This window comes from Coffea eugenioides, chromosome 7, assembly GCF_003713205.1.
Source record: "Coffea eugenioides isolate CCC68of chromosome 7, Ceug_1.0, whole genome shotgun sequence".
Taxonomy (NCBI): Eukaryota; Viridiplantae; Streptophyta; class Magnoliopsida; order Gentianales; family Rubiaceae; genus Coffea; species Coffea eugenioides.
This window is the reverse complement of record NC_040041.1, coordinates 9135545-9151114: the sequence shown is the minus strand read 5'-3', so window position 1 is coordinate 9151114 and position 15570 is coordinate 9135545. Positions and strand designations below refer to the sequence as shown.

Below are 15570 nucleotides of genomic sequence, written 5' to 3'. Positions count from 1 at the left end.
TCATGAGAGTGTATATACTGTCAATGTATAAAATATTAACCCTTATATTTATGGCTAACAGCAAAACAGTCACAACATTTTTTTTTTCAAACTATTGCATATGAGGTAGGATTTTGCAATGGATCAAACTTTATCTCCTAACACAATTAAATAAAATGTATTTTAGCTACATATTTTTCTTAAAAGAAATTGTTTTTTTTAAAGCAAAAACTCCATAAATTGCTTAGCTAGTGAGTGATGCCTTTCCAACATTTTCTTGATCTGTAGATGACCTTGAGATCCTCACGGATCTTGGCCTCAAAGTCTCCTTGTTGATTTATTTTGAGAATGTATATAGCTAGGACTATTGGGCTACCAAATGTTAGGAATTTTTATTAAAAAATTGCATTATAACGATTATATATATATGTGAAATAAAAAAGTGATTGAAAACGTAAAGATTTTTTCATGAAAAATCACAATCCAAACAAGGCCACGTGTTCTAATCTAATAGTGGCTACATAAAAAGGATTAAAAAGCTGAGAAGGTAGTCAATATAGTTCATTTCCAGCTCCCAATCTTGACCAACCACAATGAATAAGATCTACACTGTGTTGAGAACTTTGAGAATTTGGGGGAGGAGAACAATCATGGCATATATAGTGATTTTTAGGATCAACAAAGGGCAAAAGAGTAAAATGAGTGGAACTTTGTGAACCTTGAAGCATTTGTTTTGGATTATCATGGTCATTTTCGTACTTAACACCTAAAATTTGTACAAATCCATTTCAACTGTACCAAATTAACACATAGAAATCTATGCATTAATTGTAATTGTATATATTAACATAGTAAAATTTGTGTAATATCTATATATTAACGATACCCGTTGGACACCTACTCAGAAAAATCCTATGGTATAATTTATGTCCTTGTCAGCATCTTACGTGCAAGACTGGGAGGCTACCTTTTGTTTTCACACGAACCTGTCCATTTCTATGAGTGTCTGTCTACGTTATTGCACCTAGTACTAATAGTTAGTTTACATTAAATTTTTAGAAGGAAAATATTTAATGCTGCATTGAATGCTTGAAAATGCAGTAATAACTGTAATATTTATTTCCTAATTACATTACACATCTAAGAGCCTTGGATATCCATCATGTCTGGAAACTAGACACAATCAACAAGCCTTAGGAGAATTGACAGCTAAACAACACGTAAAAGTTAGTCTTCAAAATCAGGAAAATTGAATTCTTCCGGTTCTGATATCACACTACTATAAACAATGCACGTGATGAAGTAAAAATAGGCAAAGTAAGCCATTAGATTTTATTGTTGGAAAAGGGGATTTCGTCACTAGTGTGTGTCCTAGAAAAGAAATTATAGATAAAGACAATGCACGGTGGTTGTTACTTTTATCCGAATTTAACAACTAATGGAGACCATATCTAAAGATTTGTAACATTTGTGTTCTACCATTTTTGCACCCTTTCTTTTGTAGTACTTTATTTACGCCTATGAGAAATTATCTAAACTTGCCCTCAAGTTTGTTTTTCAGTCCTTTAGGCGAATATCTTTCCAATTACGCCGAAAATGCTAAAGCAAATGGTCACGTTTTGAAATCTTGAAATTTCTAAAATTAAAACAAAAAAGTTGGAAATTTCAAATACTAATTTGTAGTTGGAGTCTATTGATTCTGGGACTGCATTGCCGAAATCTTGTGCTGAACTGATAATGAAATAGTTTTGGAACAGAATCAAGGTAAGGATGAAGTTAACTGGGGTAAAAATGAATATTTTCAACCATTCAACTTCAACTAAATTGACGCTGACACTTTAATTGTCAAATTCCAACATAATATTCCATTGTAATCTTCGCCAAGCAAATGTGACCAGGAATAAATCAACAAAAAAAAAAAGAACAACTATAGGGACCACCAAGATAATTAATTTTCTATTTTTGGTCCCTGATCTATTTTTTTTTTCTCCGACCGACCCCTGAACAATTAAAAGTGCATCGTTTAGGACTTATTGCCATTTCAGACATAAGTCATGCAAAAATCGAAGGGCATTTTTGTCCTCCCACTTTTTTAGAGGAAAAAATGAAAATTGATCTAGTTATTTGTTTAACCACAAATGGAATCTAATATTTTTGCCCATAAAAAAAATAACCATATATGGGTCATCCGATACATTCAGGATAAAAATTTAGGTTGAAATCAAAATTTAACGATTTGATTTTGTAAATATTAATTGCTTTAGCTTTAGTAATTAAACATCTTGACTTTATCTACCATAATTACCAACAGGACAATGGAATTTCTCCTGTCCATGTACCATCAGCCATCAAATAAATAAATTTAAAGCCAATTCTAACTCTTTGTATGTTAGATCTCAAAAATTACCATGGTGGATCTTTTGTCGCACATCATGCCTTATTTTATACTCCACAAGTGAATAAATTTAAAGCCAATTCTAACTTTATGTATGTCAGATCTCAAAATTTACCATGATAGATCTTCTATCGCACATCGTATCTTATTTTCTATTCCACTCTATCTAATTTTGTCAAGCATCCCTTACTAAACCAAATCTCAATCCAACTCAGATTATGTTAAGTTAATCGATTAACTGTGTGGAGTTAAATGTTAACTTTACATTCATTACAAATTCAAATTAGCCATAGTTGGTTTCAATCTAAAAAATGAGTTTCTAGTCTGAAAATCAACATGTGACTCACATACAATCATTTTTTATGTACAAGAAAGTCAAATCCTATGTTTTTCGCGACAAAATAAATATTGATTGGGTATAATTTCACTCTTTTAGGAAAATAATAAATACGGTTTTGGTCAAATCTTACTTATTTATGGACAAAAATGAATAAAATCGGGTTATTTGTTTAATTGCAAATAGGATTTAACCATTTTGCACCTAAAAAAAATGAACACAAGTAGAATTTAATTTTTCATATACATTGTCAGTTTTGAATGAATGGTAACTATGCAAAATTTGAATTTAAAATTTAACTTTTGCACATATGTTATGGATTAACGATAATAGTTTATACACAATCACTGTATATAAGATTTTACTCATATGCACGAGTCACATGATGGATTCAAGATAAAAAGTGGTCGAAAATTTAGATCGGGGTCAAAATTTATTGACCTAATTTTTGTACGAAACATAAAGTTACAATTTTAAAAGTGAAGGACAAAAAAAAATTCATTTAGAAATTTGTGAGGCACGTTTCAGACTATTTTCTTTTGAAAATTTTACAATTTTGCATACAAAGCTTAATTAAATATTATTTCCCCAATTCGTGACTTCATGATACATTTAGCATAGAAAAATATGAACTTTTGCACAGAATTTAAATTAGACCCATCTTGATCCTCTGCGCAGATAGTTACGCCAAAAAAGATGGAGTGTGCATATTATCAAATTATAACATTATCACTTAACCCCGCATATCTTATCTAAAAAGTTTAAACTTTTAAAAACAAAATAACTCTAAATTCACACTTTATACACCTTAAGGGAGATTTTATAGTTCTTTTTTAATATTATACATTCAAACTAATTTTTTATTGAATGATGAAATAAGTGTTTTTAACATCTAGATTATGAAATTTTCAAATATTTAAAAGGATTAATCTTATATACACTGTTAGTATATACACTATCACTATTAGATATATAACATATATGAAAAATTTAAATTTGCTCATATGTCATCCATCCAATCGTGATAATGTATTATACACTGACAGTGTATATAAAATTTACTCTATTTAAAATATAAACCAATATCATCATCGAGAAATATACAAGTCAGAGAATGGTTGTCATTGAGGAATATACACTTAGAGAATGGCTCCTTGAAAGGACCTTAAAATTTTTTTCACTGTATCATGTGCACTAATGGTATAGAAAACAATGATCCGATATCCAATATAGATATTCGAGACACGAAGGACCAAAAAAAAAAAAAAAAGAAAGACCATAATAATGAGATCAATAATTGGATGAATTTCTCAAAATATTATCAAATGAAAAAAGCCAGCAAAAAATTGTTGGACGAGGGACCTTTTCTCAATTCATGCCTACCGTGTACTGTATCGTATATTTGTATTAACTGAAATATATATATATTTTTTGGTTTAATGTACGCTTGTAGACTGGAGACCCACTCACACTTAGCATCGACTATTCTTTGTCCTTTTCTCCCCCACCAATGTAACATCAAAAACGATTCTCACGCTGAACTCGTTTTTCCCAGGAGAACTACAAAGGGATCTTTTGCAATCAAAAGAATCGAGAAACAAAGGGCTCAAAAAGTGACGAAGTCTTACCCAAAAAGCAAAAAAAAAAAAAAAAAAGATGTGAAGAAAGTTTTGTACTTTTGTTAGGAAGGACGAATTTGAGAATCTAACAATATATTTTGTACTTCTGGTGCAACATAAATACTCCCTAAAGTTTTTGCAGAAATATATATTTAGTCTTTGGTGTTTCTGATTTTGACCAAATTGGTCACTGAAGTTTCAACCGAACAGTTAAGATCCCAGATATTTTTTAATTTTGACCAAAAACCGCGAAATTTCCATTGCCCTATTTTGGTCGAAATGAGCCGCATTAGGGCCAAACTTTGGGCCTGTTTGGAACCTGAGTTTTTTGGTAGTTTGTCTAAAACTTTACTGTAGTGCACTGTAGAAGTTTTTGAAAAAATTTTGTAGAAGTTTTTGTAAGGTGAAAAACATTTTTTTTCTTTTTTTTTTTTTCTCTTTCCCTTTCTTTTTCTTTTTCTTTTTCTTTCTTTCCTCTCTTTTTCTTCTTCTTCTTCTTCTTCTTCTCCTTCTTCTTCTTCTTCCCTGTTACCTCCACCACCCCCAGCAGCAACTCCACCTCCCGTCGCCCCCCTCTGCCCCGCCTTCCCCTCCCCGCCACCCCTTGCCCCTTCTTCCCCTCCCCCCGCCGCCCCCCTCTGTGCCACCCCTTCTGCCCATTCCCCTCCCCCCGCCTTCCCTCTCTCCCCGCCGTCCCCCTCTGCGCCCGCCCCCCTCCCCCGCTGCCCCCCTCTGGCTTCCTCTCTCGCCCCTCTCCCCCTTCTGCCCCTTCCCCTCCCCCGCTTCCCCTCTCTCTCCCCCCACCGCCTCCCTCTGCCCCGCCTTCCCCCTCTCCCCCGCTGCCTCCCTCTCCACCCTCTCCCCCGCTGCCCCCCTCTGCCCCGCCTTCCCCTCCCCCCGCCTTCCCTCTCTCCCCGCCGTCCCCCTCTGCGTCGCCCCCCTCTGCCCCTTCCCCCCTCTGCGCCACCCCCCTTTGCGCCGGACGTAGAGAGAAAAAAAAAAGACAAGAGAGGATGATGGCAGGGGAGGAAGAGGGGGAGAGGGAAAAAAAGGGGGAAAAAAAAAAGACCGGCATCGGCACCGGCACCGGAAATTGGTGACAGAGCCGGCAATGGAGGTGGTGGTGGGAGAGGAAGAAGAAGAAAAGGGGAAGGGAATTTTTTTTTTTTGTGTTTTGGATATTTTAAGTGTGTAGGTTAAAAACTTTGATAAGTTTTTTGGGGTTCCTGTAGCAAAAGTTGTTAAAAAACTAGTTTTATACAAACTTGGTAAAAAACCAAGCTTCCAAACAGGGCCTTTAATGCAGTGTCAAAACTTTCAGATTGTAACTTCAATTTTAGGAGTCTAAATATAACAAGTTGGTTGAAATTTTTCAGGAAACCTTTTATTGGACGTGAATTCAGTATAATTATATTTTGTATAATTTCATTCAGTCATTACATACATTTAAATTTTTGATATATAAATATAGGGTAAAAAATAAAAAAGCCCCCTGTGATAAATCTAATACACAGAAAAGCCCCCCATGGTTTCAAAATATAGAACACGACCCCTCATGCTTTGAACTAAATTGTAAAGGTGACGGAATCCGTTAAACTTAACGGAAATGGTCAAAATGACCAAAATACCCTGATATAATTCAACAAAAAAACAGCTCAAAAAATCATTTATTTTATTTTCTAAGTAGAGAGAATTGAGAGTTAAGGGGTAGAATAGGTATATTTGATAAAAATTAGGTATAAAAATTTTTTTTTAGGTTCCAATATGTCATTTCCGTTAAATTTAACGGATTCCGTCACCTTTACAATTTAGTTCAAAGCATGAGGGGTCGTGTTGTATATTTTGAAACCATGGGGGGCTTTTCTGTGTATTAGGTTTATCACAGGGGGCTTTTTTGTTTTTAACCCATAAATATATCATAATATTATACTGAATATATGTTAGATATTTTATTTATATATATTATCTTTATTTCAAATATAATAATATATCAAATAATATAAAAAGTATAATAATCGAACTTAACCGTACTAGAGCTCAGTCGCACTAACACCTCTCCCTTCTATCATTCTCACTTTGTTATTGGAATCTAAAGAAAAGAAAATGAGTTGGAGAACAAAGTGAACACCCGAACCCTTATCCCACCCAAAAAAAATAAAAAGGAAAAAAAAAACTAGATTGGGGTCAACTGGTTCTAGATTATTTGACAAAAAGGCTCCACGTAATTGCACGGCACCCAACATATCATATGCAGAAGTGCAATTTGCAAATTTGATAGTATTGCATTAACAAATTCAATATTTATTTTACGAGTGTGAACACTTTCTTGGATGACGAGTCCTCCCTTCTTTAGAACGTCTGGATATCTTATCAAACACATAAGCAAGATCAAGAATTGGATAGATTATTATTTGTAATAATTACTATAGTATTTTTTATAATGTGGTGTATATGAGATAAAAAATGATTAAAAATTTAAAAAAGTAGATTGAAAAATGTGTTTATGATACTAGCTAAATATTATTTGAAATAATTTGCTATCCAAAGAAACCTACCTTAGTTTTTTTTTTAAATTTAAAAAAAGAAAAGAGGCAAAAAACCCATATTTTTTCATTTTGGAAAATTCAAAACATCTATCAGTTTTAAGTAGGAATAGCAATTGGGGCGGGTGGCCACGCGTGGGGGGTGGGTGGCCGCGCGTGAGGGGCTAATGGGGCTGGGCGCGCGGGGAGGGGGGGAATTTTCCCCCTGTTTAGAAACGGGGACGGGGTAAAAAAATAAATATATAAATATATATATGTATACAATTATATATAATATTTAATTTAATTAATTATAAACTCAAGATAATGATATTATTAATTATATATATTACATAATGTATATTAGTATATGTAATATAATTGATATTATCAATTATACTAATAATTATATATATTTATTAATAGAAATTATTAATTAGTTATACTAAATTTACTAGTACATTTATACTAAATTTCTAATTACACTTAATACAAGAACACTTTTTTCTCAAAAAAAAAAAGCACAAGCACAATAATGAATTAGTGATTGTATTTGTGTGAAAAGTAAAAACTTGACTACTTTAATTGTATTTATTTCATCATGTTGAATTGTATTTAAATAATTTTTATTTGATTATTTTTATGAGTTTCAATTGTGAAATTATAATAAATAATAATTTGATGATGTGTTAATATTTTAGTACTTAATTATTTATTACAATTTAACTATCATAAAATTATATAATAAATTTTTATTAACTCTTCGGAAAAAGCAGGGTAGGGTGGGGATAATTGGTAGGCAGCGGGACGGGGCGGAGAAAATTTGGGAAGGATTGCTATTCCAGAAAGAAAATCTATTCCAATGCCTTCATCTACAAATGAACAATACGCAAGTCGTTTTTTTTTTCCCTCTTTTCTTTTATTGTCTTTCTCTCATGAATCGACATCACTACCTCGTAATTTTGTTTTGCTTACCATATTTGGAAAGCTTAGTTGGTCCCAACTCCCAACGGTGGAGACGCGCTTTCGGGCATCCATCACCAGCGGCAGCGGGCTCCAGCTTCCCAGAACCAACAAAATGATTATTCAATTGCCCATCTCATTTATCATCGTTTCCAAAAAAAAAAAATTGCCCATCTCATTTATTTTAAAATTTTTAGGACTTGCTTGGGCTTAGGGAAAAGTTCTTTTTTTTTACTAGGAAAGAAGCTTCTCCATCCCCAATAAGCTCATATGAACCTCGAAATACACTTGGGAAAAAACAAAATGTAGAAGTTACCTGAAGCCATGCATCGCACGAGGTTACTAGTCGACAAACAAAATTAACATTTACTAATTTTCAGTGGCTAATATTAGAAGGATTGTAGATAAGATAATCCCAAAGGGATGTTGATATTTTCCTACCAAGAAAGAGAATATAAAAAAAAAAAGAAAGAAAGAAGGATGTGAATATAGGCTAATTCCTTAAAATATACGTATAAAAAAAAAATTATCCGTCAAATGCACGTCTGACTGAGGTGCTTTCTTATTCTATACGGGCCGTGTTGACTCAGCACGGCCGAATCACAAAAAAATCTACCCGGTCAACATCCAAGTTGGGCTGAGCATTTGTGTCAGCGGACGTGCCCAGTCGGCACGTCTCGCTGCTCTCGCTTTCTCTGTCTCATGTATAGCATAGCAGCTCCTCCTCCTGCTTGCATTCGTTCCTTCAGTTTGGCTTCGGATTCGGTGAAAGCAGCCACTGCTTGGCTTCGTTCCTTCTGTCAGGTGCGGAGTCGTTGAAAGCAGCCCGTGGTTAGTCAGTTTTGCTGGAGACAGAGACGATGAAGGCTTGAAAAAATTTGTTGGCCGAAACTTTATTTAATAGGGTGGTAGTAGTACAACTTCTGTTCGTTAATTTTGATAGGTTGCAGAAAGTATACTCAGGCAGCTCCATCAGGTTCATCTGTGCTTCGTCACCTTGATTAGTTAATTTTTAAAAAATTGAGATTGAATGGTGGATAATAATATTAATTTGTATTATGTTAATTAAACATGTTAAGTAATTATGTTAATTACTTATATTATGTTAATTAAACATGTTAAGTAATTATGTTAATTATTTATATTATGTTAATTAAACATGTTAAATAATTATGTTAATTATTTATATTATGTTAATTAAACATGTTAAATAATTATGTTAATTATTTATGTATTTACATGTTATATTATACTGTCATCAAATGACATTAATTAAACTTGTTTTCTGCATTGTGTGTTGTTGTTATAGCTTATTAATTAATAGTTAATGTAAGGTGTGATAATTTATTTATAATTTTACAATATTGAAGTGTTAAAAAAGAGTTAACTAGTGTATATAGTGATATAGTGTTGTCGACTACGACTTATTGTTTAATCGTATAATTTTTGGCGAATTACTATGTAATATAATTCATATAGGAATACTAGAAATATCTAATTAAAATTATTGCTTTTTACGTGCATAAAATATATTAATTAACTAAACATAAGAAATTTTTGGATTGCATAAAAAAATGAAGTAATATGCAAATATTAATAAAAAAAATTTTGGATTGATATTGATGTAGATGAATAATTCATGTACGTAGTAGGACTTTTGTAAGATATCATATATGTTGCGTGCAAGGTAAAAATATAGTTAAAATAATTATCCAAAATATAGTTAAAAATGTAGTTAAAATATAGTAAAAATATAGATGCAAAAATGTTGTCTCAAAAAAATAATTATCCGAATTGGTTGTATTATTATGTATGCCAATCACAATCACAAAGCGATTATAATAATTAATTCCTGTTTATTAGAATACATGAATCGTTCGTTAATTAACAACTATTATGCATTTAATAATAATTTAATAATAATACATGTGGAAAAGGCATCTAGGGACATGAATCATGAGGTTAGGTTAATGTATTTATTTTAAATATTAATGAAACGAAGTATATTTAGGATTATGATTAAAATTTAGTTTAATCAGGTTAATTTGAAAATTAAAGTACCAAATTTTAAAGTACCATAACTCTAAAAATCCTAAAGCCTAAAACTTTTTTTTTTTTAAATGTTGTGCGAGAGACCTTTGTGTCAGCGCGGACGTGCCCAGTCAGCACGTCCGCTGACACAAATGCTCAGCCCAAATTGGATGTTGACCGGGTAGATTTTTTTGTGATTCGGCCGTGCTGAGTCAGCACGGCCCGTATAGAATAAGAAAGCCCTTTAGTCAGACGTGCATTTGACGGATAATTTTTTTTTATACGTATATTTTAAGGAATTAGCCGTGAATATATTTGTAGAAACCAGCAATTTACCTGAGATATTTGCTTCGGACATCCGATCCGATTTTTTTGGGTATATGTTGCTGTATTCTAACTCAAACTCGGAGGCTCAACAAAGCTCAAATTCGTTGAGTTTTTGCAAGTCTTGTCAAGAGGGGCATAGTTGAAAGTTCCCTCTTTTTCTAGGATCCGAGATCCGAATTGGCAAAGCATAGCGACCGCAAAGACAAGTAATTCAAGCCAAAGTCTGCCAAGGCAAAACTCTACTCCAGGCACCACGCAACAGCAGATTGACTTTAACCTGCATGCTAATTTTTGACTACTTTCTCTGGTAACAGCTCAAAGATTTTACTTTCATTTGGGAATGGAAACATTCTTATGCCCAATTTCACAAGAATTTCTTGTTGAATCCAAGGAGCTAAAACAAGGTAAGGAAATGAGTTGGCAAGACACGGTCACGAACATTAAAGGGAATGAAAGCTCTCATGTGTTGATAACGGGAGAAGATTTTACACAAGTAAACTTGTTAGCTTAAAACGTCTCTGCACTTTTTTTGCTTCTTATCTGTTTAACGAGTCTTCCATGTAGGAGAGCTCTCCCAGGGGAACAAGGGCGGTAGGATCAATTGGACAAATTCATCGTCTCCAGTTTACTAACAAGGGCGGTACTATCCAGAGAAGTTTGCAGACAATTCATTACATGCTCAAAGCAGTACTTTTTAACTTTATCCCTACAATGTAAATGAATTCAGAGAGAGATTTCCAAGATAACTACTGATTTATATTTGATAACTTGATTTCATATTCACTAACATGCTAGCACGCTTGGAAATGGCCTAGCTGGAAGATACAATACAACATGCACTAACAATTCACGTCACTTGTTGCCTTCCAACGCACCATAGCCTAGGCAACAAATCTTAAAAGCCAAGACGAGCCTGTCACTGGACAATGAACTGGGTGAAAATCTTACAAAACCAACACGAATTCATAAAGTAGATCTCATGAATTACTTTCAATGTCAAGTGTCAACCAAGTCGTGGCTTCAACCTGAAATATTTCCTTTATGGCGGGATGGAAAATGTTGGAGGTGTCGTAGCAATAAACATCTAGTATACCAATGAGCAAAATGAGTGAAGGCGGGCTAGCTCATTCTGCACGAGACTAGACAGATATTTCCTGTTCTAAAATATGCATGAGCAGACCAACTGAATGGCATTACAAATGTCAGCTTTATGGAAAATATAATTCAGAGACATAAATATAACTGCAACACTTGCCCCTCATCCTCTAAACTTAGTCAGCATGCACAAAGCAGACATGAAAAAAAACCCCTCTTTTTTTGCAATACACGACCAATGACCAAATGTACATATCTTCTTAACCAGCAGGTACGAGGAAGGAGAAACATCAAATATCAATATAGCAAGAGAGGCTTCAAAATTCCACTAACAATACTAAACTGATCTAACCAAAGCAGCAGAAAAGGTCACTACTCCTGCTAGAACTATTTACTCATTGCCTTCGGAGAAGTGATTGCTCAAAAACCAACCTCATTCTGCGAGTCAACACATCCAATTCTGCCACCCTTTGCTCCTTCCACCTTCTGTCAAAGTCCCATCTTTTTCCTTCCTCCTGTTCACAACCATTCAGGCTTCCCCCATCCTTCACAACCCCCATCCTAACTTCCTCCAATGACTTATCAAACGCATCAATCACCGCCTTCGCCACAGCCACCTCCTCCGCCCCCATTTCTCCACCATTCCGCCACCCCATTTCATCTGCCTCCTCCTCCTCCTTTTCAAACTCCACATTCACCTCACTCAACTTCACCTCCCCATCAAAACCCATATCCCCAAAATCAACACCTTCAACCACATTATCACTCTTTTCCCACTTAAGCTCAAAATTCTCAACTTCATTAGGATCCAGACCCGACAAAATTTCGGGTAAAAAGCTGACTTCAACCCCAACTAAATCCGATTTCGTAGCTTTCCCACCACTAACTCCACCAAACGGCGACGTGTCAGCATAATCAGGGTGCCAGAGCCGCTTAGAAATCTCAAAAAGAGCACGATCGTGGGGCGATAAGAAAGACTGATCCAACCCTTTAGAAATCCGGGAGGAAATGACCCGGAACTTCTTCCTTAACCTCCGAAGCTTCTCGGAGAGCTGAGATTTAGTGTAAGGCTGAGACATGGTGTCGGAGAATCGAGCGTAGAAAATGTTGAGGTCTCGAGGGAAGGAGAGGTTGTCGGAGGCACAATGGAGGAGGCCCTGTAGGAATCGGATTTCGTCGGGTTCTGTCCATATCCGGTGAAATTTGAAAGGCGGAGGCCTAGGATCTCCATCGGGCACCGGGGACGAGTATTTCGGGTCGGGGTCGGGGTTGGAGTGGCTGGAGGGATTTGGATCGGGGGTTTTGCGTTTAATGGGAAGCTTAGAAGCGGAGGCTTTAATGGGTGGGGCAGGGGCTAGGGTGGAGTCCATGGCTTGGGAGTTGCTGGGTTCTACACTTCTACTCGCTGACTGACCAGGGACCAGGTGACCAGCGATCACTCGGGGTGGGGAGTGGGGACCGGCCAGAGGCAGTGTCAGTGTGTTTGTTTTTCTTGGTTCAATTTAATTTGGTATTGATTTTCTGGATAATGGTTTGGGCTGGTGAAAATTTTGAGAAGCTTTGGTTTTGGATCATTTTATTGATCTTAGCACGAATTCCTACTCATCCCTATTGCAATTTTTTTTTTCAAAATGTTATTCGTCTCACCCCTCCGAATATCCAAGTAGGGTTGTTGGTGAGCCGAGCTAGCAACAACTCGACTCGAACTCGGGTTGACCGAGTTCGAGTCGAGTTTCGAGTAACTCGACTTCAAATCGAGTCGAGTATCGAGTCTCATTTTCCGAGCTCGTGACTCGTCGAGTAGCTCGACGAGCCAGAGTTAATTAAATAAAATATTTATAATTTAAATAATATATATTTATTATAATTATAAAATGACTATTATGGGTATAAGTTATATGAAATTTACAATATTACCTTCTTTATAATAAAATCCTATAATGGCAAAAAAGTAATAACATAATTGTAAAAAACACTAAAAAGAAAAAATGTCTAAAAAAAAAGGAAGAAAAGACTTTCTTCCTTCTCTCAGTTCTCTGTGCCGACTGTGCGACTTTCTTCTCTGTTCGAAGCCTAGCAAAAAAATTCACTTTACCAATCTACACCCTCACTCCGTTCGTCGCCGACGCCGTTGCTCGCCGCATCTGTGAGACTCCATCGCCATCGCCATCGCCATCGCCTTAACAAGTCCCAAGTCCCAAGTCCCAAATCGAAGCTGCTCTCTGCCTCTCCGGCCTCCGCCAGTCCGCCGCGCTGTACGTCTCCTGTCGGCTGTGTCCTGCCGTGCTGGTTCATCGCTGCCGAGTGTCGAAGACGAAGCACCAAGATCTCACTAGTTCATCGCTGGTTCATCACTGCTCATCTCTGGCTCACTTAGGTAAGTGCTCCTCTGTTTTTGGCTCTGTGTCTCTGGCATTAAAATTGGCCAAGATCGACTAGGAAACTTGTTATCCTGAATTGATAAGGGGACGAAATCTGAGCTTCCAATTGCAAACTCTAACTGTTGTAGTAGTTTAGATTAGGTGTGATATAACATAAGCTTTGTATTTTATACACAAGAAGCTCTCTCCAGTTGTGCAGCCTTTAAAAGTTAAGGCCTTGGGGAAAAATTCCACCTTTTACCCGTTAGAAAGATTGGCCTCATGCTTTTGAATATACATGCCGCATACGTTGATTGAGCTGAATGTCTTGGTTTATGATCATTTTTGGGCTAGTTATTGCTTTAATTTGAGTGAGAATCCGGCAAAATTTTAATGCCCATTTACTGTTCGACAAAATGCTTGATTGAAAGTTTTAGTTGAAGGGTGATTGGTCTGCATTTTTGCACATGAAAAATACTGGCCAAGTCGGCCAGTTCACTTCCTCGCATCTAAGAATTTTTGGTGTGTTGATGTCTTACATTTTTCTGCTCCTTATGCTTCCGGTCGAGTGAATTCGAATTGATGTTATGAGAGGGAGTGTTGTGAGTCTCATTGTTTGTTGGAATGGTTAGAAATTGAAGCCAGATTTCTGGTTGCTGTCTTGCTGAATGGTAATTGATATTTGCTCGTTGGAGAAGATGATCACTTGTCCAAAATTGCAATTTCAGTCCCTCCGTTTTCTTTTTGTTTAGTGATTTGGTCCTGTCTTTTCCTGAGCTTCATATTTGCCTCCAACACCATCATAAGTCCCTTAATTAGGTCCCTGCTTTGTTGCATTTTAATCCCTCAAGTCCCCCTTGTTTACCGTAGCCTCAAAATTTGGAAAAATCAAATCCATTTTGCCTTTCTTGAGCTTAATCCTATGTTTGCCTATTTTATATGACTTTTTGGGATAAATTAATTCTTGACTTTAGATCATAATTGTGGCTTAATATTTTTTGTTAATTTGTTTATGTTATTGGGTTTAGTATTATGGTTTAAGTTTTTTGGGTAATTATATTTGATTAGGCTTGTAAAAATTCTTTTTCTTTTTCTGCTCCTTCTTAGACCACACTTTGCTGTTTTGGATGTCTTACTACCTTCATGCCTTCATGGGAGGTAGAATGTGGATACTTTTAGTTGTATTTGTATTGATGAATCATGGATTTTATGCCTCATTTACTCCAGCTGATAGCTACTTGCTTGCCTTTGAATCTTCCCAAAACATCACATTTGATCTGTTTTTTTCGTCAAATCGAGTCAAAAAGCTTGATAAGACTCGACTTGATAAGGCTCGATTAAAGATCGAGCCTTATCGAGTCGAGTCTCGAGCCTGAGGAAATTCTTCGAGTCGATCTTCGAGTATCGATTTTCTTGGCTCGATCGAGCTCGAGTCGAGCTCGAGCCTCTGTGTGTATGAGTCGAGTCGAGCTCGAGTATAGTGATACTCGAGCTCGACTCGGCTCGATTACATCCCTATATCCAAGTGTAACCATTAGACACAGACGCAGAATTTGAATCCTCAACTTAGATAGTGGAGAGACTTTAAGAGTCCTTCCTGCCTAGATTGCAACTTCTTTTAGGGTTCGTTTGGTTTCCCATAGAATTGGGGTTTAGAATTGGAATTGGGGTCCCAATTCCAATTCTTCAGTTTGGACACCGGCAATACCAGAGAATTAGAATTCAATTCGAATTCTATGGGCCATCAATTCTACAAATTCAATTCTTTGGTAAGACCTAAGAATCATAATTCCAATTCCATAATTTCACCTTCTATTCGGGTTGGTACGCGGATCCTAAGTGGATTAAATCAATAAAACGGGTCTCCATATAATCAACAAAAACAAAACTGAAAATGAAAGTCCTCCCCCCCTCTCTCTCTCTCTCGTCACAGGCCAACCAC

General features: G+C 35.9%; 1 protein-coding gene across 1 annotated transcript; it reads right to left on the bottom strand.

The window, feature by feature from the left end:
- Positions 1-10980: 10980 nt before the first annotated feature.
- LOC113776811 (probable transcription factor At5g28040) lies at positions 10981-12638 on the bottom strand. The gene has a single exon (XM_027321869.1). It carries the CDS (start codon positions 12636-12638, stop codon positions 11664-11666), a length of 975 nt encoding a protein of 324 aa, XP_027177670.1. The 3' UTR covers positions 10981-11663.
- Between the last annotated feature and the right edge of the window lie 2932 nt (positions 12639-15570).

What these genes read in the sequence shown, in the direction of transcription:
- LOC113776811 (XM_027321869.1), bottom strand. Translation starts at nt 12,638, where the DNA reads ATGGACTCCACCCTAGCCCCTGCCCCACCCATTAAAGCCTCCGCTTCT.